Source organism: Paramormyrops kingsleyae, chromosome 1 (assembly GCF_048594095.1).
Source record: "Paramormyrops kingsleyae isolate MSU_618 chromosome 1, PKINGS_0.4, whole genome shotgun sequence".
NCBI lineage: Eukaryota > Metazoa > Chordata > Actinopteri > Osteoglossiformes > Mormyridae > Paramormyrops > Paramormyrops kingsleyae.
In genome coordinates this window covers 16,640,064-16,663,924 of record NC_132797.1, presented here as the reverse complement: position 1 = coordinate 16,663,924, position 23,861 = coordinate 16,640,064, and the positions used below count along the sequence as shown (strand labels likewise).

Genomic DNA, 23,861 nt, shown 5'->3' with positions numbered 1-23,861 from the left:
AGGAGTGGACGAGGTCATCAATTCCTTTGAAGATCTTGCATGCCACTTCTGACAACAGTGTTCAAATTTCAGCATAGTGAGGCATAGCTTAAGTAATGCATAAAAGCACAGATGACAGTTAATAACTTTATTTTGTGCAACTGCCTGAGAGGGAAGTAAGGAGAAATTGATGATGATCATCCGGAATTGCCTCTACTTTTACTCTTGTTTAGTTGCCCCCCTCTGTTGGTCAAAAAGAAATATTAAAACAACAGTGCATGACCAGCTAAGAGTCACCTTTACTCTAGTGCCCTATTATTCAAATCACGGTCCTCGAAGGTCCAAGCCCTGATGGTATTCCAGCCTTCCTTTACCTGTGAGCCAGGTGTGAAACCTCCGACCAATCAGAATCAGTAATTATTAAACTAACTGCCTGGGACAGCTGAAAACAAGGCCTGGATTTGGAATCGAGGTCCAGATTTGAAGAGCCCTGCCCTAGTGTATACGCCAGATTGCAGAGGAGTGCAGTCAGTTTTCCCCACATTCACCAGGAGGTTGTATGATGTGATCATGCTTTTGAAAGTGAAAGAAATGATGGTTAATTGCAAAGAATTACTTAACCTGAGTTATTATTGATCAGTTTTAGAACCACAGCGGTTCCTTTGTCACTTTGAATCATTGTGTCCTATAAAGCTATAAAATTTAACACAGACAATCGATGATAAAGTAGTTATGTCTTTTGTAGTGCTCAGATGTTTAGTTACCTGAATGCAAAGGATTTAATGACTAATCCTATCATTCTCTTTTTATTGTCATTTAGATTCCTTTAGTTAAATTCATATTTCGCACATAGAGCTGATTTAGTAGGCCTACTTTATTTGTACTGACAAATCCCCATTTGACAGCCACCCAAAATGAGGCACGTTTTATTTTAAAGATCCATTAATATTGCAATTATTTTATTGTTTTTAGAAACCGTATCTTTTGATGAGCATTTGTTAAACATGTTAATTTGCATATCGTAATAAAGTACTTTCATGTTCACCATCAGAACAGTCAGCTAAACGTCGTTGGACGGAAAAATAAGGTTTCGTCATTGTGGGCTACGAGGATTTGTTAATGTATACTGCGCCAGGGCATCAGGGTTCACCTTAACACGCAAATGCCGCAAACAGGTCAATGTAAATAATTACAGAGCATGCAGAAAGTTTGTTCCACGCATTGCAAACTAAAATTACGTTATTTCCTAATATTTCGCACATAATTAATGGTTTTTGTTTCGAATTGTGCCTCTGCTGACATCCAGCTCTCTGTCCATAACAGCTGACAATTGAAATCTTGCGCAAAAAGAGAATACCCATCTGATGACGTCACGTGGTGACTGTCACAAGGAACGTACCGATTGCGAAAACCCCCATCAGGCACAGGCGAACGAGAGGTGCAAGGGGGAAAGCCATCTCGTACGGTCCAAAACGCACATCCCTTTCGACTTTCCCCGAGAGACGAGCTTTGATACGGAGCCGTCTTTAAGCAAAACTGCCGCCCCCGGCCTGCCGTTCTTAAGTCGGGAGGCTGATCGGCCCATGATTGGTGGAGCCGCGTCACGTGGGTGGCCCCCGACCGGAGTTTCCACGACAGCTGGCAGCTGTGCGAGCCGAGCGCGTCGCTGGTTTATGCCCCAATTCTGCCCACATCCCCCCTGAAAACATCCGTAGGCAGGCGACATGGGAGACAAGAAGAGCCCGACAAGGTAAAGCGCGCTCCGCGTCCGTCAGCTATGGCCGTGTTGTGGCGGTGCTGCGAGTAATGAATGCGCCGATCGTGCTAGGTACGTGTGACTGAGAGGTGGCCCTCCTAGTGGAGCAGCCATGGCGGACTGGCCGCTCCATTACACGGTCCGATCTTTGCTCCCGGGGAAGCTAACCGCTCTCCCCCGTTGACTGGGCTGGCGGCAGATGTTTACAGACGGGACATTCACACGGATTGTGTGCGATCGCCGAGAGTAAAGCGCTGCTCTCTCTCCCTGTTGTCTTGTCCCCGAAGGCCGAAGCGGCAGCCGAAGCCTTCCTCCGACGAAGGCTACTGGGACTGTAGCGTCTGTACGTTTCGGAACAGCGCCGAGGCTTTCAAGTGCATGATGTGCGATGTGAGAAAGGGGACATCCACACGGTAAGCCGATCTGCTCGTCGGCGCTGATGGTCCGTGCTTGCTGCGCTTCGGTATTCAGATACGTGCTTCCTTCCCACTGTTAGTAAATGTGCAATAACATGTCATGCGATCGGGTTGATCACACGCATTTCAACTTAATCAGCGATCTAGTTAATTGTATACTAGCAAATGAAAAGGCCATATTTCCTTATGTGATGGTGTAATCTTTTTATTAGAAAGGACTGACGGTTTCCTGAATACCCTCCGTAAATTTATCCGATTTCATACATCTTGGTGTCGGAGAGCAAAGTTATGACTTGGTCGTTTGAGTTAGTGGGCGATTAAACTTGTAATATTTCCACACTGCAGTATTTCCGTGAAATAAGGGGGGAGCCGTAAGTCAGACACTTAAGACAAACGAGAAATATGCATTTAAGTAACGCTGTATACATAAATCAATTGTCAGATGTTTAGAAACTTGGCAGATTCGGTTATCGTATGTGAATGACCGTAGAATCGCCCAGCAATGCAAAAACAAAGCATGACAGGATTTTACCCTCCAGGACGATACCAAGTCGTAATTAATTCGCACAGATGTGTCACGTTTGCTTGTTTTTTATAGTTTTAATTAGGTGCGATCAATGTACGTGACAGGTTATTGGTAATCCAGTTTTCTCTAACGCGCTGTTATTTATCCTAAGCGGCGGAATAACAAATTAACCATGCATTCATATTTCCAATCTGATGTCGCCAAATGCCATTATATTTTTGGGGGGAGATATCCAAAATTAGTATATTATGCTGATCTATAGAAAAACGTCACATCCTTCTGTGTTTGCTTGAACCCTTCGGATGCTGAGTACAGTCGATCCACGATGTGTTTATCTTCTGGCAGGAGCTGTTCATGACTTTGGGAAGGGGGCCTCAGTCACTATAGATTACTCTGCATCCATCATGCAAGCACTGCTGCATTTCCAGGAAAGCCTTTATCAAAGCCAGCTGACAACTTTGTTTCTATACTTACATCTCTCCTGACTTCTGTGTATTCCAGTCAGAAAGAGCAAGATTCCACGTTCCATTAGGTCTATGTCTGACATCTCACCAAAGCATAATACTTACTCTTTTATTGTAGTAGGAATCTCCTTCAAAAAAGGAAGCGTCATGAATAGTGGTAATTGATAAAAATGAGCAGTTTTGGGTTTTCTGGCATCTGGATCGAAGTCAGTACTGGGCGATTCCAGCAACGTGTTTCCCGTCATCTGAACTCTTCGTTAGCTTCTAATAAGGGATGGGATTACTGGGATGGGATTACTGGGATGGAATTACTTGGCAGTTCAGCATCAGAGACCACTGCTCTGTCATGTAGATATTATAATACAGGAAAGCCGTTTTAAGAAGTCACGCACATCAGTTGAGAGAAGACTCTCAGTAAGTGCGCGTGTTAACCTCTGTTGATGTCACAATCAGAAATTTTTGGCAAAAGTGCTTTAATTTGACCTCCCAGTTTAAATCTGAGGAATAACTTACATATTTCCCGTAATGTTAGAAGTGTACAGTTCTCGTTTGTGGAGAATGCAGTATACCGAACATTGCCTGGTGATGAACATAATGAAAATACCAGCTATTTCTCTTAAATGTTGTTACGGCAGCTGTGAAATCTCATAACAACCCCCCCCCCCATTCTGTAACCTGGTCGGGTTACATAGTGATGGAGAATTTTTACATGCAGAAGGCTGTGCTATGACCTAATCTCTCAGAGGCATTGCTGGAGCTGGATTGAGGTCAAACTCCAGTGGTCTACCACAGCTGTCAGGACCGTCATGCTCCTGACTCATTAGCATGCAGTGGTTTCGTTTGTGTGCAGCCACCTCCCCCCCCCCCCATTCAGATGTTGGGCGCTTTAGCCGCAGTAGGACTCCATCACTGCGATCAGGCAGACAGATTGGCTGGCTGTGGCTGATGGCCTCTTCCAGCAGGGAGGAGATGCTGCTTCTTTACGCAGCAGAGAAGAGGAAACAGCGGCTGCCCAGGTGACAACGGCAGTTGTAGGTGTGATTTCACCTTCAGCGTTGTTGTGCCATTAGTCATGTAATAGTGCTGGGGGAGGGTGTAACAGGGGATCAAAAACGATTTATGGAGAACTTGCAATGTCATTCCAGGAGATCCAGCTACTTCTGTGAGATGTAGGGCTTTTGAACCAAGTAATGGTTGAATTAACATTATATCATGCTTCTGAAAATAACTTAACAATGGCTAAAATATGTAGGTTGTGCTTAAAAAAAAATGGTCCAGGATTTATACATCAACAGACATCAAATTACATTCAATTCGAGGGTAGTTATAGTTGTCTGATTGGTTCCATATTTATCTTTGTGTTGTGACTTTTTCCCCCACGTTTCATTGGTTGATGTTCCGTTTCCTGAGGTGTTAAAGAGCTCAGGCTTCAGATGAGGGTCGTTACAATAAGCACTGTGATAGTGGGCAGTAGGTTTCTGCTCAGGAACCCTGATAAAATGTGGGATACGAGTAAAGAATTGCAGCTCCTTTCCTATTGACACCCAGCTGTATAAACAAGTGTATACAAGCCTATATGTTATGTATTAAATTGGATCTGCCAAACCAAAAAGTATCAGATACCTAGTTTATCTGATAAAAGCTGTGTGACATTTTTAAAGGAGACATTTTTTCTTTTTTCTTCTGCAGCAATAACAATCCAATCTGGTTAAGTTTTATTTTAGAGATTTTTTTTAAAATCTTGTTCAACTGTGTCCCTTTTTCCCCAAACCGCTACTCGTATAATTAAACTTGCATTGACACAAAAAAACACTCACATGTTTAGTCAGAATAGAAAATGGCTAGAAAAATGTTCCAGAGTTCTTGGGTTTCTCGACACGAGTAGTAAATCTCTTAATTTCAATGCCATTTCCACATCATCCTCTATCAGACTCATCTCTCTGCAGGTGTGTGAGGGGAAGCCCACCTGTATTTCCTTTGTATAATTCAATAAGGAGGCACAAATATGAAATGCCAAATGCTGATTAATTACTATTCATTAATGCAAATAAATGCAGGAATTTCTCAATTGAGGAGTGAACCCTGTACCTTAGCAGACGTGTGGACGTGTCTCGTGTGCCCTATATGTCGATGGAGCTGTAGTTCACTATGGGAGCCAAAGCCATCTGTTTGACATAGGACAACATGGTGCAGATGGCATGGAGGACCGTACCGGGCATGTGGGTTTGATCCGGCGTGGCCTGCTGACATCCGCCTTGCTGTGTTCCATGCCTGGCAGGTCAGCTAACGTGTTGCAGCAGCAGATTCATCATAGCATGGCAAACCTGGGAGGAATCCGCTAACTTGGCAGTCAAATGAAAACAACTCCTCTTTTACTTCTTAAGAATATTTTACTGGTTTTATTTTTGTGTTTATGCTGCCATCACAATCCCTGGTTATCTATAACCGCTTGTCTACCGTGACTCATCTCTAACAAGTGCAATAAGCAGATAGGGTGGAAAATATCTGAAAATCTGCACATTTAGGTTTAATTTCCAGCATTGCACAAAATTCTTCATGTACAGCGGTGTCGTTTTTTCTGCTCTTGTTGTAAAACGATTTGTCGTTTCTGCTTTCATTGCAGAAAATCTGAACATGAGGGTGGTATAATGACTACAGAAATGGAGGGGGGGCGACTAAAATGCCTCTTGCGTGTGTCACAAGTGCTGGCTGGTGCCGATCACATCAACAGTAACCAGGGAAAATGGTCAGGACTTTCCAGAGCACTCTGCCAAAGATGTGGAACAGAAATGAGGAAACAGGAACATGTGAGCCAGACAAAATATTTGTGGTTACCTGTCTGAATGTTTTCTTTAGCTGAAAAAAATGTGATTGAAAAATGATTTTCTGAATTTGATCACTTTGTCATAGCAGTGGGCTTAAAACTGACAGAAAGGACAGAGGTTTTAGGTGTCTATATGTAAGTATCTACTGATTATTTTGTTCTTTAGAGCTCTTCTTAAAGGGCAGACTTTGGGTAGCACATGCAGACTAATTATTTTTAGAATTCAAGTCTCCAAAGTGTTGTTTAGCTAGCGTACCATTCAGTTAAGTAAATCTGTATTCATAGAATAATGGAAGATGTCTTCCTACGAATATGATGGGTTTAGTGTTCATTCACTGCGAGGGATTAATGGTTGGTGTGTGATGAAATGCAACAGTGTGATTAGAGGAAAGTAGGAGCAAAATATAGTGACCCTGCCACTGAGCCATGGGGAACACTGCCAGCGAGAGGCCATGTTTGCATGTGAACGGGAGGCGGAAGAATAGGGGAAGAAAGAGAGGAGCTTGTCCAGGGAAGGACTCTGCGTGGGAGGAGCTGACAGAAAGTCAACGGCAGTGATCAGCCTGGATTAGGATGGAAGCAGTGTGAGTGGAGCAGAGTCGGGCATGAAAAGAGGCCTGTCAACAGAGTGAGACGAGAAGGTGAAGACTAGGAAGCGGAGAAAAGTTCTCATCAAGTGCGAATAGGCTGCTGCTGTAATTGTTTTCCCAGTAAAGGAAATTTACAAAGGCTGTGGTTTATTTTCAAGTCCTTTGACGTTATGTATCATTACGCAGGGCTTCTCTAAGCCGCTGGAAATGGATCGCGCCAGAGCAGTATTGACTGACGCCTTTTAAACGCAGTGTTTACGCCAGAGGTGTTGCTCTGAACCCGAAGGAATCCTCAGCAAGATCAATACCTTCATCTTGTGATTGACTAAAGGGTGCTAACATTATGCCGCATTAGCATGCATTTCATGTCAGCTTGATGCGCTTTGCTGTGCGGTCCTGAGATTTGTGCTTCCTTGTGAAACCACTAATCCCTAATGGATGCAGGCAGCTTTTTTTTTTTTTTTTTTTTCTTGCTGACATTGAAATGCCATTACAGTGTCTCTTGTTTTAGCCTCTTTCTGTTGTCAAGTGCAGATAAGCCCCCACCTTCGCTGTCAAAATGGGAAAAAGCTGAAAGTGTAGGTCCATATAGCAGCATGTTTAATCAGGCAGCGTTTGAGATTAGGAATGCCCCGGAGGATTGTGCTGACAGATTGGACGAAATGAAAGCAAACCCTTGTTTTATAGGGAAGAGGAGAATGTTTGCGTGTTGAAGGCTTCGTCTGTTAAGGTCTCATCTATATAATATTACCTGGGAATGTAGGAGATGGAGGGGGCTGAGCAATCTGGGAGGATCGGAGATCAGCAGTTCTGGTTCGGTGCTGAAGCCGTGGCACTCATCTGCTAGATCGTTAATTAATTTTAATGTGCAGATACCCTTCAAAGTCAGTCATGGACAGCAGCGAGATCAAAAGCGAACGGCAAAGCTGCAGATAAAGCACAGCGGAGGTGATTAACAGTACCGTGACCGTGGACACTGATGGCATGCTGGAACAGGCACGTCTGTCTTTAACTTTGATACGTCTTCTGGCAATTAGCAACAGAATAGAAATAGAGGTTCCGTAGAAGGAGAGCAACCTTGGTTCAAACTGGTGGAGTAGACGGGCATGCAGGCCAGTGGCAGGCCATGGAATGGGTCAGCATGGAGGTGAACCAGTCAGCATTGTACTTTTGTTTCAGCAAATAACTGGCTGAAAGACAAATGCATTATCACTGTGACATCACTGCTGCTTGCTTTAAACATCACAGAACGTCTGTGAACTAATACAGCTTTCTTCAAGGTCTCACATGTTCTGCTTTGCAACACAGTAATTCAATACTAAATATCCATTTAGAATCTTTCTGATAGGTTTTACCAAACCCGGCATATCATCTTCACCAATAGCCAGATCGTGTCTAACGTCCCATCTCCAAACCTAATTACGAGTCGCAGCTGTATCACTTTCTCCAAAACTGGTTCCAAAGGTGACGTTCTGAGGCGTCTATTAGTGCGGTGGTTTGTCATTACCGTGCTTGGTTAGGGCTTTAATGTAATGCTGGCCTTTATGCAGCGCCGCCCACTTGTTATCCACAGGCCATAACTGTCCCATGAGGTCACCCTCGTTTGTCTCTCAACTTCCAGGAAGCCCCGTCCAGTCTCTCAGTTGGTCGCGCAGCAAGTAACCCCGCAGTTTGCCTCCCCCACGCAACCGAAGAAAGAAAAAAGAGAGAAAACGGATAAAGAAAAGAATGAAAAGGAGCCAGCGGTCAAAAAAAACAGCCAGAAGAAGATGAGGTAAACAAACAAGTATTCTCACAGAGAAACTAAAATTTAATTTGACCAGGGGAAAATTGTGCACACATGCATGCTCGTGTGTGTGTGCGCATGTGTGCGCATGTGTGTATATGTGTGTGCGCATGTGTGTATATGTGTGTATGCACAAACAGCTTAAATAACCATGTTTCAGAATTTCTGTATATTTAGTTTCTGCTGATAATGTTTCAGAAATGAGGGTTAGGCGAGTAAATTGAGATCCAATCAGCGAGACTAATTCTGGGTGACATGTTTGTATCGGGATTAAACGTAAATGACTGTAAGCCGGGTCTCTTCATCTGTGGCGGGGCAGATCAGCGGCATCATGTTTTTGGGGTCCTTGAACTCTTAACAGTATAGGAAGGATGTACAATGCAACTTGGGGAGAGTGAAAAGTTAGTCATGATGGAGAAACCACGCCGGTCTCCGCCTCCTGACGAGCAGTGAAGATGACGCTGAGGAAAATGCATGGGACTCCAGCACTGAAAACAACCCAGGCGTTCTACCTGAAGAGGGGAAAAATTGATTGTGACAATGAAATATCATCAGCAGGAGTTGGCCTCCTCATTGCTCAGCTGACTTGTACCGACAGCCTCCACTGAAATAGAGTCAAGTTGCCTGTGCAGTTATTTTCTGCGGCAGATGTGGTGTGGAAAGTGGGGAACTGTCACCTCAGAGTAAAAGAAGCTGATTACACGTGGCTAAGAATTGTCCTTTCACCTGAATTGCTGGTTTTTTTATTAAGGCTCTCCTGACAAGCTGCAAATGATGCTAATCTCAGTTTTACTATCTTTATCAATCAGTTTCCGGATAACATTATGAGTGCAGTCAGAGACTTGTGTATGTTCTCATGTTTTCCATCTTTCCTGAAGGGTCTTTTCCACTCTGCCCCTACAGGCCAAGATTAAAAAACGTGGACAGGAGCAGCGCACAGCACTTGGAAGTCACAGTCGGAGACCTGACTGTTATTATCACGGACTTTAAGGAGAAAACAAAGCCACCAGCGTCCTCCAGCGCGGCGTCGGCAGACCAGCACAGCCAAAGTGGCTCCAGTTCCGACAACACCGAGCGAGGTCTCTCCCGGTCGTCCTCGCCCCGGGGAGAGGGATCGTCAATCAACGGGGAATCCCACTAGCCCCGCCCCCCACCCAGACCCACCCCACACCCCTGTTACTTTAGTCATTACGCAATATACGCATGTCATAAACTTTTTTGCCAAGATAGACCACAAGTCTCAATTTCAGGTGAGGTTAGACCACATGTTTGTGACATGCAGATGATGAGGTGGACATATTGGAAGTCTTCCACTATGTGTTCTGTCCTGGTGGGTTTGTTTTTAACGAGACCGGTTTCCTGTCAAGATCATAGTAAGTGAACTTTCTCGCCCTTTGTTCATGACTTTAAGAAACGAGGGTATTGTCTGGGGAACAAATTAGAGTATGAATTGTATAGTGCCATGTTAATGTGGTAGTATTTTACATAAAGTCAGTGTTATATTGTCAATACACTCTTACTCGATTTCTTTCTCCAAAAAAAATGTTGTGGCATGAAATGGGTCAGAGTTTTAAACATTTACAATAGAATATGCATTATAGCAGATAATGGGAAAAGGGTATTTGAGGTGTACAGTGGAACTGATAACTGTGAGAACGACATAGCTACTTGTTCTCAGTGGCTTCATACACCTGCAGGTACGTGGTGTGTGGCTTAACTAAGAAAGAGAATATTCTTTAAGGACACTTGTGTATGGTTAGGCCAATATCTTACAGCACATGTCAGTTTTGTTTAATTTTCCCACCCCTGGGTATACCAGTCTGTGCTGTTAAATGTGTATGAACATCTCAATTAATTACGTTGTTTTACTGTCTGAAGAAATGTTTATAAGTAAAAGAATGAAATTATGAATTTGTTGTTAAGAGGTTGACCTCTGTCTGCTTCTTGTTCATTTCATAGACGCTAGCTTGTCATTATTTTACAGTGGTTTATATTATAGAAATTATCACAAAATAAAGAGAAACTAGACTCCTTAGTAAAACAGAAATTAAAGTTATTGGCGTTTACATTTCTGGGGTTGCTAGCACTGGGGTGTGATGTTTTGGTATACATTCTAGTGCCATAGTGAGGTTTAAAAACTGCTGAACCATGAAATTATTACTTTTAAACTTCAACATTTTAATAAGTTGAGTAGACAAATTATGCTTTGTTGTTAGCATGCCATTGTTTAATGTGTTAATCTTTTTAGAGAATTAATGTATTCTGTGACTAGTACTCGAATCCAATTTGAATGTATTTGACTTGATTCACACTAGGACTCGATCTGACAACTGTTCGCCGATTGTGTACATTCATCTGCAGCATTCATCTGCCATATCATAAATCAGTCAGGCTTTTGGTAGTCTCACTTTCCTCAGGTATACATTAATAACTACAAGGTGCTCACAATCCCCTTTATTTGTAGGGTGCTTTGCATCTACATGATGCATCATTAGGTGTGACAGCTACTGTCAGGGCTAACAAGACGTCCACACCCAGAGTAATTAAATGTGAATTCACGGATTTTAGTATCCAAAACAAAAACATGTCAACCATTTGCAATACTTGCAATAATAAGGAACAATAGGAAATAACTAGGAACAATATCAAATTACACCCAGAAGTTAAGAATTTATAGAATTTAAAATCATTGACTAGAATACAAATATTTTATTAATCCTCATGGAGAAATAATGCTCTCCATGAGACAGACATGCAGATGAGAGCAAACGTCGTCGTCAGACAGCGTTCAATGCGTCTTGCTTACTCTGTTAACACAGGTATCTGATGCACACATACACAAAGAATAGGTTATTTATAGCGTGCCGACAAACCGCTTATGCACAGGTGCAAAGTGCCAGCATAGAAAATGGTATTGCCAAACTGATTACAATTTCTGCTCAGACGACTGGGGTGGAGCAGTGATCCCCTCCCCCCCAAACTCCGTCTATGGTAATTTAGAATTAAGGCAATTTGAACCAGTATCTCAGTCTTTGTTGTAGTTGCAGTCTTAATGATATGAACATGAGCGGATATAGCCGGTGGTCACTTTTGCAATTGATATAGTTGACTTTTCAAATTAACGTAAAGAGAAGGTAAGTAAATTCTATTATATCAAATGTGCTATTCGACAACCTCGAAAACCCCTAAACCGTCACCAAGCGGCCATCTTGTGCCCGCCCCTTATCCCCTCCCCGGTCTTTTCTGCGCATGCGCCAAACGCGGCCAGCGTGCCCCGCGGTCGATTAATTTTTCATGACAGAGAAGGTCCTATCCTATGGCGACGCGGTCGGCGATGTCTGCCATCGCCCCTTCCTCCCAGAAGCCAACGCATCGGCAGCGTATTTGACAGCGGTGGAAGATTAGACTTAAATCATTACGATGGCCGGAAGGCTGCTACCCAAGTGGCCCTGCTAACCAGCCCTCTCCTCGTCTATGTAGTCATGCCGTGAGCTTCGGTTCAAGCAGCTTTCGCGTTGCGTTTTTAGCCGAAATGCGACGCTACCTCCGCATGCTCCTGGCGTGCGCGCTCTTCGCGCTACTCTCCGCGCTCTACGTGTTCAGCCAGTTCGCCTCCTCGCTGGAGCGCGCGACCGGGCGGACAGACGGGAGGGCGCAGCGCGGCGACGGGCGCCAGGGAGCCGGGAAAGCGGCGCAGAAATCAGGGCCGGGCGACCAGCATTGGTATAACAGGTGAGCTTCCCTTGTGTAACAGAAATAAATTAACCACACGGGTTAAGAGTGAATTTAAGTTCAGCAGCGATGGGCTTCCCAAGTATCTAGGAAGCTAGCAGAGATAAGCATGTGTGAATGTTTCTCCGGGACATAAACCCGCTTCCGATGTGTTACCGAGACTTTGCGGCGAGCATATGTGTTGGAATTTGTGGGGTCTGGAGTTACCGCCGCCGGAAGTCGGTTTAACCACAAGCACAACGATCCCTGCTTGTTGGTTTGTTAAAGTGGTTTTTCAGCAGCTGTGGCTTGTCAGTCTGGTTGAGGTTTTATTTGGCGGCGGCGTTATTGCTGCTTAATTGGTTTTTCGGGGAGGATTTGAGAGTCACGAAATCAGACACTGTCCTTGTTCGAGTTGAAGATTTCCCAAGCAAGCTAGGTGTTTTAACAAAAAACACGCCTTTGATTTATTCAGGATCGCATTTATAAGGGGTTGGCATTGTAGCACAGTTGTGCAAACTGTCTTTTTTTTGCATTGCAAACAGGAAACGTGTGGTTACATTGCTGGGGATGTCCTCGTCCTGGTGTGAGACGGGATGTGTGGGGACGCGGCGCGCAGTGTTTATTCAGCTGAGCTCTATGCTGTTTTAAATTTAAGGGATAATTTTTACTGCACCCGAAATGTTCGTGATAGACATTACCCATTCTGTTTTTCCTTTTCATGATATCCTCCATATCAAGTTACTACGCAGTAATGGGGCGTTAAACTCAACATTTATATTCATACATTTCCATTTCAACGAAATGGCGTGCATACTCGTGCAATGTAATCCATCAGTAATTTGACCTGAGCCAGCAACAATAATGAAACCCTATGCTGCTGTTTGATTTTATTGACCATTATTGGCGTCAGATTATGAAATTTAATCCTTCCACCTTTGCTCATCCGGAGGGATATGCCGGATGGGGCGCCAACCTATTGTAGGAGGGCACACCTATGGCCAATTTGGCAACTCCAAGTAGCCTCAGCATCTTGCGGACCCTAGTCCCAGAGGTGTGAGGTGACAGTGTGAACCACTGCACCACCAGGCCGCCCCTAAATATAAATCGGTACTTAAAATTATAAAATCCGCTCATAAAACCGAGTATTTTTGGTAGTGCAAGACACCAGTCTTTCAATCACATAACCAGCTCTTTTATAGCTTATGATCATAAAGAGTGTCTTGAGCAACACTTGCTCCCTTTGTGTGGCGGAGATGCAGCTTTTGGTGGCGTTTATCACTGGAGTGATTGAGGGGCGCTTTTATGCAGAGCCTGTTTTTTTCTCCTCCTGTCAGGTGTAGGAGTTTGTCAGTGTCTTACTGGAATCCCTATTGGAGGCTGCCCCCTGCTGTTTGTGGAATGAACTGCTTAATGGAATCGTCTTTTAGGTAGGCTTGGCAGAGACTAATCCCGATGGCCATAGGAAGGAAAAGCTATAATGTTCTGTTGGATTACCTGCTGAACGAAGATTAATCTGGAGATTGCTAGTAATGTCATATAAAGCTAAGCAAGAATAAATGCTGTTTAGCAGCATTTACTGTAAGAGACCCTTAAGCAGGTTTTGTTCTAGGTCTCTGTAAAATTGGTGGTTCTTTCCAGCACCTATTTTTGTACAGGGCATGGCTTATCCTGGACCAGACACTAAACCAATTAGGTCAAAGAAGTAAGATCACCATTTAACTAAACAGCGGAGCCCTGTGTAGCTTAGTTTTTTCCCTGTTCAAACACACATGATTCAGCTCAAGAGCTGTGTGGTAATTAGCACAGAGTTGTATCAGGTGTGTTAAATGAGGGGAAACCAAAAATGTGCAGGACATTGGCCCTCCAGGACTGGAGTTTATCACCCCTGACATGCTCTTTTAGCATAATAGCTGGTAGCTCTTATCTGCAGAGGGCCGGTGTGTATGCAGGTTGTTTTTCATAACCTTTAGGTCATCTGTTCAAATCTAGGTGTGAGGACTCTTCTGCCAATCAGTGCTCTAACTACTAATCTAATTAGGCAGTTGCAGTGAAAATCCGTGCGCACACGCACAGCGGCCCTTTCGGGATAAGATTGGCCACCCCTGCTTGATAAAACAGGGAGCCAGGGCTGGCCTGCTGTGTTCAGATGTGTGTTCAGCACCCCTGGCTGCCAGGTCCATCTCCATAATTCAGCCCCCTGCTTTTGTGTCGTGCAGAAGAAGTTTGAGACAGGGACCATGTCACTGTTCATGCCGTGAGACTGGCAACCCCTGCAAGCAAAATATGTTTCTTAAATGAAAACATGGATTAAAGATTTCTCGTATTGCTTATTTGACATTAGGCTTCTATTCTTAAAGGATAATGCATTGGTTTCACTAAAGGGGAAGAACTTAACCACAGTAATTAGCCTTTTATATGATGTAAAATGCACTTTAAAATGGCGTATTTGCACCCCATTTTACAAAGATGGTTAATCAGGTTTTTTAAATATAGTTTAATTTTAATATTGAGACAGAAAGGGCATCTGATGGTTGATATGCACAAATGCAGCTCTCTCTCTGGCTTAGGGGATTAAACTGGCAGTCATTCTGCAATGTTTTGGTTGCCTTTAAGACCCTCAATGTCCTATGTCTCCCTTGCCAGGTATCTCATGTGCAAATCACTCTTGCAATTGGGTTCTGGACCCCAGCTCTGTAGGGGGTGTGTGAGGAATCATTCAGCAGGCCAACGCCTGGTTCGTTTCAGGTACATTCTGCGGGATGAGAAGCCGTCACGGGCTGGGGGATCCAGGCAGGAGCCGGTGCACCTCGCCGTGGTGGCATGTGGGCAGAGGCTGGACGAGACGCTCACCATGCTCAAGTCCGCCGTCGCCCTGGGCCGCCAGCCGCTGCACTTCCACATCTTTGCCGAAGACGAGCTGCACTCCGGCTTCAGAGCGGCGGTGAGCACCTGTCTGACTCTCGCCCGGCCCGTTAGCGGCGGTGAGCACCTGTCTGAGACTCGCCCGGCCCGTTAGCGGCGGTGAGCACCTGTCTGACTCTCGCCCGGCCCGTTAGCGGCGGTGAGCACCTGTCTGAGACTCGCCCGGCCCGTTAGCGGCGGTGAGCACCTGTCTGACTCTCGCCCGGCCCGTTAGCGGCGGTGAGCACCTGTCTGACTCTCGCCCGGCCCGTTAGCGGCGGTGAGCACCTGTCTGACTCTCGCACGGCCCATTAGCGGCGGTGAGCACCTGTCTGACTCTCGCCCGGCCCGTTAGCGGCGGTGAGCACCTGTCTGACTCTCGCACGGCCTGTTTATGGAGCCCTACTCATGCGTAGGGGTGTAAATCATTGGTCCTAAGGCGATTCGATTCCGGTCATTGAGGAAACTATTTGATGAATTAGAAATATTTGATCCGACTAATTGATGAATTGATTATTTTGATAGCCTAAGTCCAAACCTTTTCAAACTTCTAAAAAATACACGAGTATTACCAGGGGTAGAACAAACCAGTGTAAAATTTCACTGTACAAAGAGAAATTAAACGCATTAAATTAATTCCGCCACCAGGCGGGGGGGGGGGGTGAAACTTGCCAAGCCCTTGTTAAACTTGGCCCTGTTAAGCACAATGTTACATGGGCTTTTTATTCCGTGGAAAGCGAAACATCGACCTGTAGGCCAGATTTAATAATGAACTATAAACATGTCGCTGGCCTCTTCTAAATGGTGGATGAGCCAATGAATCCCTTGTCCTCCTGCAGAAAGTGGCTGATCGGGCAATGCAAACATCTGTTATTTCAGTGGTTCTCTGTAGCTCTGGTGCTACTAATTTTGAATATTGATAAAGTTTAAATATCAACCAAGATTGTCACATCAGTCTGACGCCAAAATTTTGATTAACAAATATTGACCAATACCAATAACATCACTAATGCATGTTGTGCATCACTAAGGATAGCATGATATTTTGCGTAGCTAGTTAGTTAGCTACCTCAGGGATAGCTACAAAATAGGCATTTATGAAAAGCATCATAGTGCAAAGATCTCAACTATTCACAAAGCATTCTGCATTACAAAATGGCCAAAGGAGTTTCCCAAAAGCGTCAAGCGCAAAGATCATCAGCTAGTGCTTCCTGTTATGAATATTGGTCAGCCTTCCCCTGCCGTCCTACTTTTCAGGAATGTATCTGCTGGCACTGTTACTCGGTGCGTCTACCTGCGGCGTGTGAGCTGCACTTGTGTGCTGCACTTGTGTGCTGTATTCACCTTTCCCGCCTTTTTGTGCAGCTGGAGGCGTGGCCTGGCCCCGGCCGGTCCCGCTACAACTACACGCTGTACCCAATCACGTTCCCTGCCGACAACGCTGCTGAGTGGAAGAAGCTGTTCAAGCCCTGTGCCTCTCAGAGGCTCTTCCTGCCTGTGAGTCCCGTGTGCAGCAACCCCCGGCATCATGAGTGAATCCCCACATGCGTACCTGACCGTGCTTGTGCTCTCGCCTACCTGTTATACATCATCTTCCATCGCCAAAGTCTAGTTCCAATACTCAAAAGCAGAAGTACAGAGGATGGTAAAAATCTTGGTCTTGCTCTGCCCCAAATATCAAGGATACATCGATTGCATCTTTGCCAAACAAGACCAATCCCATGATTCATTGCACCCCAAGTTCGTTCTTGGATGGCAAGTTAGCAAGACCGGTCTTGTCAAGACCCCGAGTACGGTCTTTGCTTTCTTGGTATTGAGATTCACCACATGAGTATTCATCATTCTCTTCTGTGTTACTGCTGGTCCTTTGTATGGGGATGTGAGTCTGGAGCGCGGACCGGCAAAGCCAGGGTATGGCGGGGGGCAGGGAAGCAAGCCCATCATAGGGGGGACACTCGCGCACCCGCAAATACTCATTTCGACGCCCCAGGTCCTCAAAGCCACATGTGGGAATATCTGGCAGAGGTTTTGGGGAAGCGCAGCAATCCAAAAACGCAGAACTGAGGCAGGAATCAGACTCAAATTTTATTCATTTGCCAGTAAGACACAGTAATATACAGTAAGACTTGCAGTGAAATGTTATTTTACGACACGCAGTAACGTAAAAACGGTGGGATACAGATGTAATAGGGTTAGAGTTAGATTCCTATGAGTAATTTCTTATCTAACGGGGGGGTGCAGATGTCATTAAATACAGATGGGCAGTCATAGTAATATGTGTAAATGATGCAGTGCAACAGCGAGCAGGGGTATTCCTGTAAGTAATAAATCATTTGTAGTGGGGGGGTGATTAACAGCCAGGTCAGTCCTAGGTGTTGCCCTGTTGAGGGTCCGAATGAGGAGCGGGAAGAGGCTTCCCCTCATTCTCTCTGTATTGGCCTTCAGGGAGGTCCTCACCCTGGTGGCGTTAGGTGATGGTTTATCCCATTAATCTCAGTTGTATGTTGCTTTGGATAAAAGCGTCTGTTTAAATCTGCTTCTTGACTGTAAAGTAGATGAGATCCCCCCCCCATTCTGAGAATCCAGTGGTCCCTCAGTTAATTAGCAACTGGTCAACAGATGAAGAGGTTATTTTACGTATAATCATGTTAAGTGACTAAGCACTGAGATAGAGGGTGTGAATGGGTAGAACTGTCTGGAATGTTTAATCCAGTTAGTAGCAGTTGTACTGATGTCTGTGTGTGTGTGTCCTCTCCAGATCATCCTAAAGGACGTGGACTCCCTGCTGTATGTGGACACGGACATACTGTTTCTAAGGCCTGTCGAGGATCTGTGGTCCCTGTTGGCCCATTTCAACTCCAGCCAACTGGCTGCTATGGCGCCAGAACACGAGGAGCCGCGCATCGCCTGGTACAGCCGCTTCGCGCGGCACCCCTACTACGGCAAGACTGGCCTCAACTCCGGGGTCATGCTCATGAACATGACCAGGATCAGGGAGAAGCACTTCAAGGTGCGCCTGCTTTTCTGTGGCAAGATTGAATTAAACAGTCTTCTGAGCTTAGAATATTTCAGTAAAGTAAAAGGTAGTTTACTGAAGATCATGCATCACATAGTGATTCTGCAGTAGCTTGAGGTAAGGGGCATGCACTAATTAGTGCATTGCCGTACCCATCACATGACAAACCACCCCAGGGGTGAGAACCTGAGTCCAGCCATGTGATGCGTGATACCTCAGCACCACACTAGTCCGAATGGAGCAGTGTGAGGTTTTTTCCAGTGGCTGGAGTGCCAATTCTGCCACCAACCCCCAAGTTATTCCCTGTAAGTTGGAGGACCTCCTTGTCGGTCTGGATGTAGATTAACATCATACCCAGCGCGAAGCAACTGCCGGTCAAGGACCCAATGCAGTAGAATCACTCTGGGCATTCATGGGATTTGAACCAGCAACCTTCCAGTTGCCAGCACAGATCCCTAGCCTCAGAGCCACCACTCCGACCCATGAATGACCACGATTTTTAAATTGAAACCGATTTGTGGGCTAGTTGCTGATAATTTAAATGCTTTGATTGAATGGGAAGAGTGGGTGTGCCGTTGTATTAAATGGGATCTTAAAGCTAATTGTGTGACTTTGCTTTTACTATGTGTCCCATGGGCAGAATGACATGACCTCCGTTGCCCTGCGGTGGAAGGACCTCCTAATTCCACTGCTTCAGAAGTATAAGCTGAACATCACCTGGGGAGACCAGGACCTGCTCAACATCATCTTTCACCACAACCCTGGTGAGCCACGTTTCACCCTGCCCTCCCTGTCCGTCATGATGCGAGTGTGTGACAACGCCCATGGACTCGGAGTTAGCCTCGTCCAGACTGACCGCAGACCATTCCCTTGCAGAGAGCCTCTTCCTCGTCCCCTGCCAGTGGAACTACCGGCCAGACCACTGCATTTACGGAAGCAACTGCGTCCCGGCAGAGCAGGAGGGCGTCTTCATCCTCCACGGCAACCGGGGCGTCTATCATGACGAGAAGCAGCCGTCATTCCGGGCGGTTTACCAGGCGTTTCAGAGGGTGAGGAAGGGCTGGGGTGCAGGGCTGGCATTATGGGTAATGCTGTCCTTGTCCCAATATACATGCATGTATCATAAATAAAATTAATAACAATGTATGTGTGGACAAATGAAGTGACACAAGCTTTAATCGCGATCTGATAAGAACAGATGCAACAAGATCAGGATAGCATAACAAGAAATAGTGTTTTGCATAATATACTGACATCTCGGTATTGGAAATCTTTCAAATATTGCAATGGGATTTTGTTGTAAAATATTGGGGTATTAATGAAACAGAATATAGTTAAATTCTCACTAACCCGTCTAGGAGTGATTTCAACAGCAATTAAGGATGAAAATGATTTTGATTGTCTCAGAAGGCATGCAGCACTCATGCAAAAGCACCGGAGGTAAACTTCAGTCTGATTTTTAAACGTATGCTAGTTAATGTTGAAAATAAAATAGCTAAACTTGCTAGGTTTTTTTTCCTGTGATAGTAAGAATGATATAGCAAGACTTAAACTCCCTGCGCTATATTATTTGTGGAGATTATTGAAGATTAGAAAAAGCTTGATCTTAATCTAGCTGACTAGCGATGTAAACTGGATGTGCATAACATGTGATGTTGGTATTAATATAGGATATCATCCAGCCCTGTAATACACGTCATTTTTCGAATTCAGAACAAAATTCCCCGCCTTGCGTTGTAATGTCATTTAGCAACAGTACCAGTTTTTCCTCGGTGGAAAACCAACACCTTGAAGTAGCGTATTTTTCATGCCTTCTTGAAGATCCAAAAGTACGGCACCTGGTGCGGTGGAAAAGCGCCCTTTATTTTGCGGTGAATTTCACAGCTTTACAGCGCTACGCATTTCGTACATGCAGTACCTTATACCTTTTTTCTGGTTTACAAACGAGATGCACGCTATTCATATTGGTCACTCCTAACTATTGTTCTGTCTTCAGAGTCACGTTAATTAACTGGCAAATGTGTGACGGAGTCCATCGTTTGAGCTGCTGGCTCTGTCCGTGTGTTTAATAAGCTGAGAGAATTCATTTGCTTATAACCTTAGCTGAACCGTTTGCTAAAGATTCTCTGATTATCGGGGAGATTTCTCCAGCACGAGGTTGTCATGGCTTGACCACGCTCCCAGGAGAGCTGCAAACATTACACAGTCTCTGATTTAAGTCTTAAGTCTGTGGAGTAGCTACTTGTATGCTTAGGACTTTGTCATATTTAATATGTACAGGTAATTAAAAGTGAAATTCATTCACATATACAAAGAGCTGTCAGCTTTATGAGGAATTCGGTGTCTGGTGGCAAGTTGGATAATTAAAATGGTTTCCCCCCCCCAGTACACGTTTGGGGAGGATTTGGTTGAGTCTCTCCTGCTACCTTTGGAGGAAGATTTACGCAAGACGACTCACACTTACTGTGGCCGGGTGGGACATCTTTTCACCAAGAGGCTTCAGCTGAGCGTGAGGACTTCTCAGGGGGACGCTTCCAGAGGACAGTGATTGGTATCTTCTGGAAGGAGGAAGCCCGGGAACTCCTAACCAACACTGCCTTTAGCATAACGCCACACTTCGCATCAGATAACCTTCTCGAATGTTTCATACGATATCTGACCCTGAGCGTGATCGGGCTCCACCCTGTGGGGGGGGGGTGGTCAGAATACAACAGTAGGGAAGAGGAGGAGCAGAGTGTCCAGCTGTGCCCGATTGGTGGACTTCAGCACTTGTGGAGACGTGGCAGTGGTCCAGATCCACAGAGACTTCCAGCTCCTGACAAGCTGGGGCGTGACAATCATTTTCTGAGTTTTATGACTGCGTGTCTGACAATCACGCAGGTTCTCTTGGTGATCGCGCAGATAGGAATACCAGTCTTGCTCGCTGGAAAGGGATTGTTTTTTTGACCAAGATGTTTGGGAATTTATAACATCCATTATTCCCAGATTGGATTTGGAGCAATAGATTATCCCTTGTGACTGGGGGGAAGGGGGGGTACTTTTATCCGTTTTTTATTTATTTATTTATTTTTTTTAATTAAAAAAAGGTGGTTTAGCGTAGTATGCCATGTACATCAGTGAGGTGTTTAAATTCTTCCTCCCAACCAATTGTTTGATCATTAAAGGAACAGTTTACCCCAAAGCTGAAAAAAGGTATGTTTTAGATGGGCTTTGGTACTATCTATCCATCTAGGTTGTTCTGCTGGGACTTGCCAAGTTTTAGAGATTTGTTGTAGAAATGTCAGGCTTCTCTCGAATATAATGGGAGTGGATCTTTTTTTGGTTTTGGGGTGAACTACCCCTTTAAATAACAGTACTTACATGCCCTGAGTGTTTCAGAGGCTCGGTGGTTTATTTCAAGTTTTGCTTCATCCGTGAAGATTTGTTCATGGTAGGGCTGACCTCCCTGCACCTTTGAGGTACAGCTCAGCTGCACTCTGCTTCTCACATCGGCAGTCAGTGGACCAGCATCCTGCCTTAAGCCCTGTGTGTCTCTGGGCAGGCTTCCGCCCCCCAAAACCCTCCCTGGACAAACGTTTGTTAAAGATGGTTGGGTGGACAGACAGACTTTATGGAAATGTTCAGTATATGCTGTATTTCAATGATAGAACCACTAATACACTGCTATGTTTGTGTACTGAAATATTTTAAAATGTACTTTTCATTTCAATGACTTTTCTTAGTGTTTTCCTGTATTTAAATAGCTAATGCCAAAAATGGTTACATATGTGATTGTACATAGATTAATATTTTGATTGAAGCAAAACACTAAAATCTGAAGTTTTTATGTTGACTGAAGAATATTTTGAATGTGAACTTTTAATGTTTTCAGTTCTTTTTAATGTTGTAATGTTGTAGTTATTTTACTGTTTGTGGGGATACGTAACAGGTAAGTGATTTACATGCAATATATTTTTGAAAAGATTAAACTTTTTTTATATGCAGTGAGCAAACGATGGATTTTCAGAATTTAAAAATTAAAGATATTAGCTATTGAGTGCTCTGTTGTGGCCTGAAATCTATATTTAAATTAGTCTTTTTACCTGCTTTTTACAGTTTAGCATACCTGCCCCTAATTTGCTAGTTAAGTGGCGGTCTTATGGAGTGAGTATAGATCACCAAGCCGGCCCTGGAGTCCCTTGCTTTTGAGGATGGCAAATATAAATGGTATGAATGGGTTTTTTTTTTTTTTTGTTTTATTTTTTTTTCTCCTTCAAAACAATATCCAGCAACACTGAAGTCTTGCCCACGTCACTCTTACCTTGTTTCCACCAACGTGGTGCTGCTGCCAGTGCTGGGCTGGTTCTTGCTTGGTGCCTTTTGAGAACCAGCCTGCATTTCCACCAGTTTCAAAAAAGTATGGAACAGACATGTTACGTAGGCGGAAGTGAAAGTAAAGTAAAGATTAATCTGTAATTCGTTTTTTGGATTTCAACTGAAAGATGTTTCTGGAGTGTAACCTGTTGTGCCCTGATTCTATTACCTGTATCCTCTTTGTCTCTGTAAAGGCTCCCCGTCTGTGTGAGTTTATTCTCACTGGCTGTTTTACTGCTGTCCTTTTAGGGATCTCTCTGCCACTTGAATGCCACAATATTTTATTTATTCAATCTAACATTTATACTTTATTATTAAATCTGACCAGCAGATCGATCTTTTAGTTTTCTCAGAATAAAAAAAAAAAAACGATGTAACTTTATTCTGCTAATAAGCTGGCAAGTTGTTTCACTGCCAGCACTGCTGTTATTAGACTAACTGTTGGTTATGGATTGAATTTTCCAGGTGTACTGAAGGTTTGGACACCGTAGCCCATCCCACTTTCACTGCTGTTACGGTGCCGCATTCTGAACCCACCTTTTCTGTGGTGCCAAGCTGAAGCTGTTTTCTTCTGGCCCAGGGCCATTTTTTGCAGTGGAAATGCATGGAACCAGTTCCGGAATGGGAGAAAGTCTGCCACTGGCACCGCGTGGGTGGAAACGAGGCTTCTGTGGCCTTCTCATGACATGTTTTGCAGTTTTTACTAAGTGTTGGGTCTCATTGAACATCACAGTGGTTGGCATGGCAAACTAATAATGGAAAATGGGCTTTTCCCTATTATGCGAGTGCTGAGACTTTAACTGCATCAGGATGGAGTGGTATGTGGCTTGGGTGTCTGGTGAACTGAAAATTTGCATTTCATCTCAACGCCGAGTAAGTTACACCGATGTGTGTTGTCAAATTTAAGGTAAATCTTAGTTGGCAGCATTCAGTAGTTTGCTATCTCGTGTCATTCGGCTGAAGAATCGGTCAGCATAAAACACATATTATTCAGAGCTTTTTACCTGGAGAGGCTGATTAGAGCCTGGTTTGACATTCTGTTCATCCCCGGCTTCTAATGTAATATTTGAGACACCGAACACATTGTCAGTGTAATGGCATGTCATACTGTCCGCAGAGTACGCACAGCACTCAGACGGCTACTGCACGATGGTGGTGCAGGAGGTAGTGCTACCGTTTGGCAACCGGAGGGTTGCAGGTTTGAGCCCCGGGTCCTCCTGACCCCATCAAAGTGTCCTTGAGCAAGACACTGAACCCCAAATTGCTCCCGGTGAGCTGGTTGGCGTCTTGCATGGCAGCCTCCACCACCGGTGTGTGAATGCGTGGTGTGGATGGGTGAATGTGAGGCATAACTGTAAAGCGCTTTGAGTACTCGAAAGAGTAGCAAAAATGCGCTACATAAAATGCAATCCAACGTTACCCTCTGGCAATAATTAAAGGATAGTTCTAGCAAGTTGCATGTATGATGTTTAGAAGTCATCGATAAATGTTTCTGTAATAAAGTTTTATCAATATGAATAAATACATTTGTCTGAA

General features: G+C 44.5%; 2 protein-coding genes across 3 annotated transcripts; both read left to right on the top strand.

Moving 5' to 3' along the window:
• Positions 1-1,479: 1,479 nt before the first annotated feature.
• On the top strand, positions 1,480-10,252 carry yaf2 (YY1 associated factor 2). The gene is made up of 4 exons (XM_023826044.2): positions 1,480-1,729; positions 2,023-2,148; positions 8,177-8,329; positions 9,245-10,252. Exons 1-4 carry the CDS (start codon positions 1,704-1,706, stop codon positions 9,480-9,482), a joined length of 543 nt encoding a protein of 180 aa, XP_023681812.1. The 5' UTR covers positions 1,480-1,703; the 3' UTR covers positions 9,483-10,252.
• Positions 10,253-11,577: 1,325 nt separating this feature from the next.
• Positions 11,578-23,861, top strand: LOC111851272 (glucoside xylosyltransferase 1). 2 transcript variants are annotated; one of them, XM_023826021.2, is made up of 9 exons: positions 11,578-12,073; positions 13,390-13,482; positions 14,801-14,996; positions 16,322-16,453; positions 17,715-17,966; positions 18,613-18,736; positions 18,849-19,021; positions 20,359-22,178; positions 22,791-23,861. In XM_023826021.2, the coding sequence occupies exons 1-8, from the start codon at positions 11,874-11,876 to the stop codon at positions 20,518-20,520; spliced, it is 1,332 nt and encodes a 443-aa protein (XP_023681789.2). In that variant the 5' UTR covers positions 11,578-11,873; the 3' UTR covers positions 20,521-22,178; positions 22,791-23,861. The 2 variants fall into 2 exon arrangements, with proteins under 2 accessions (XP_023681789.2, XP_023681798.2); XM_023826030.2 differs by lacking the exon at positions 13,390-13,482 and having other exon boundaries at positions 11,580-12,073.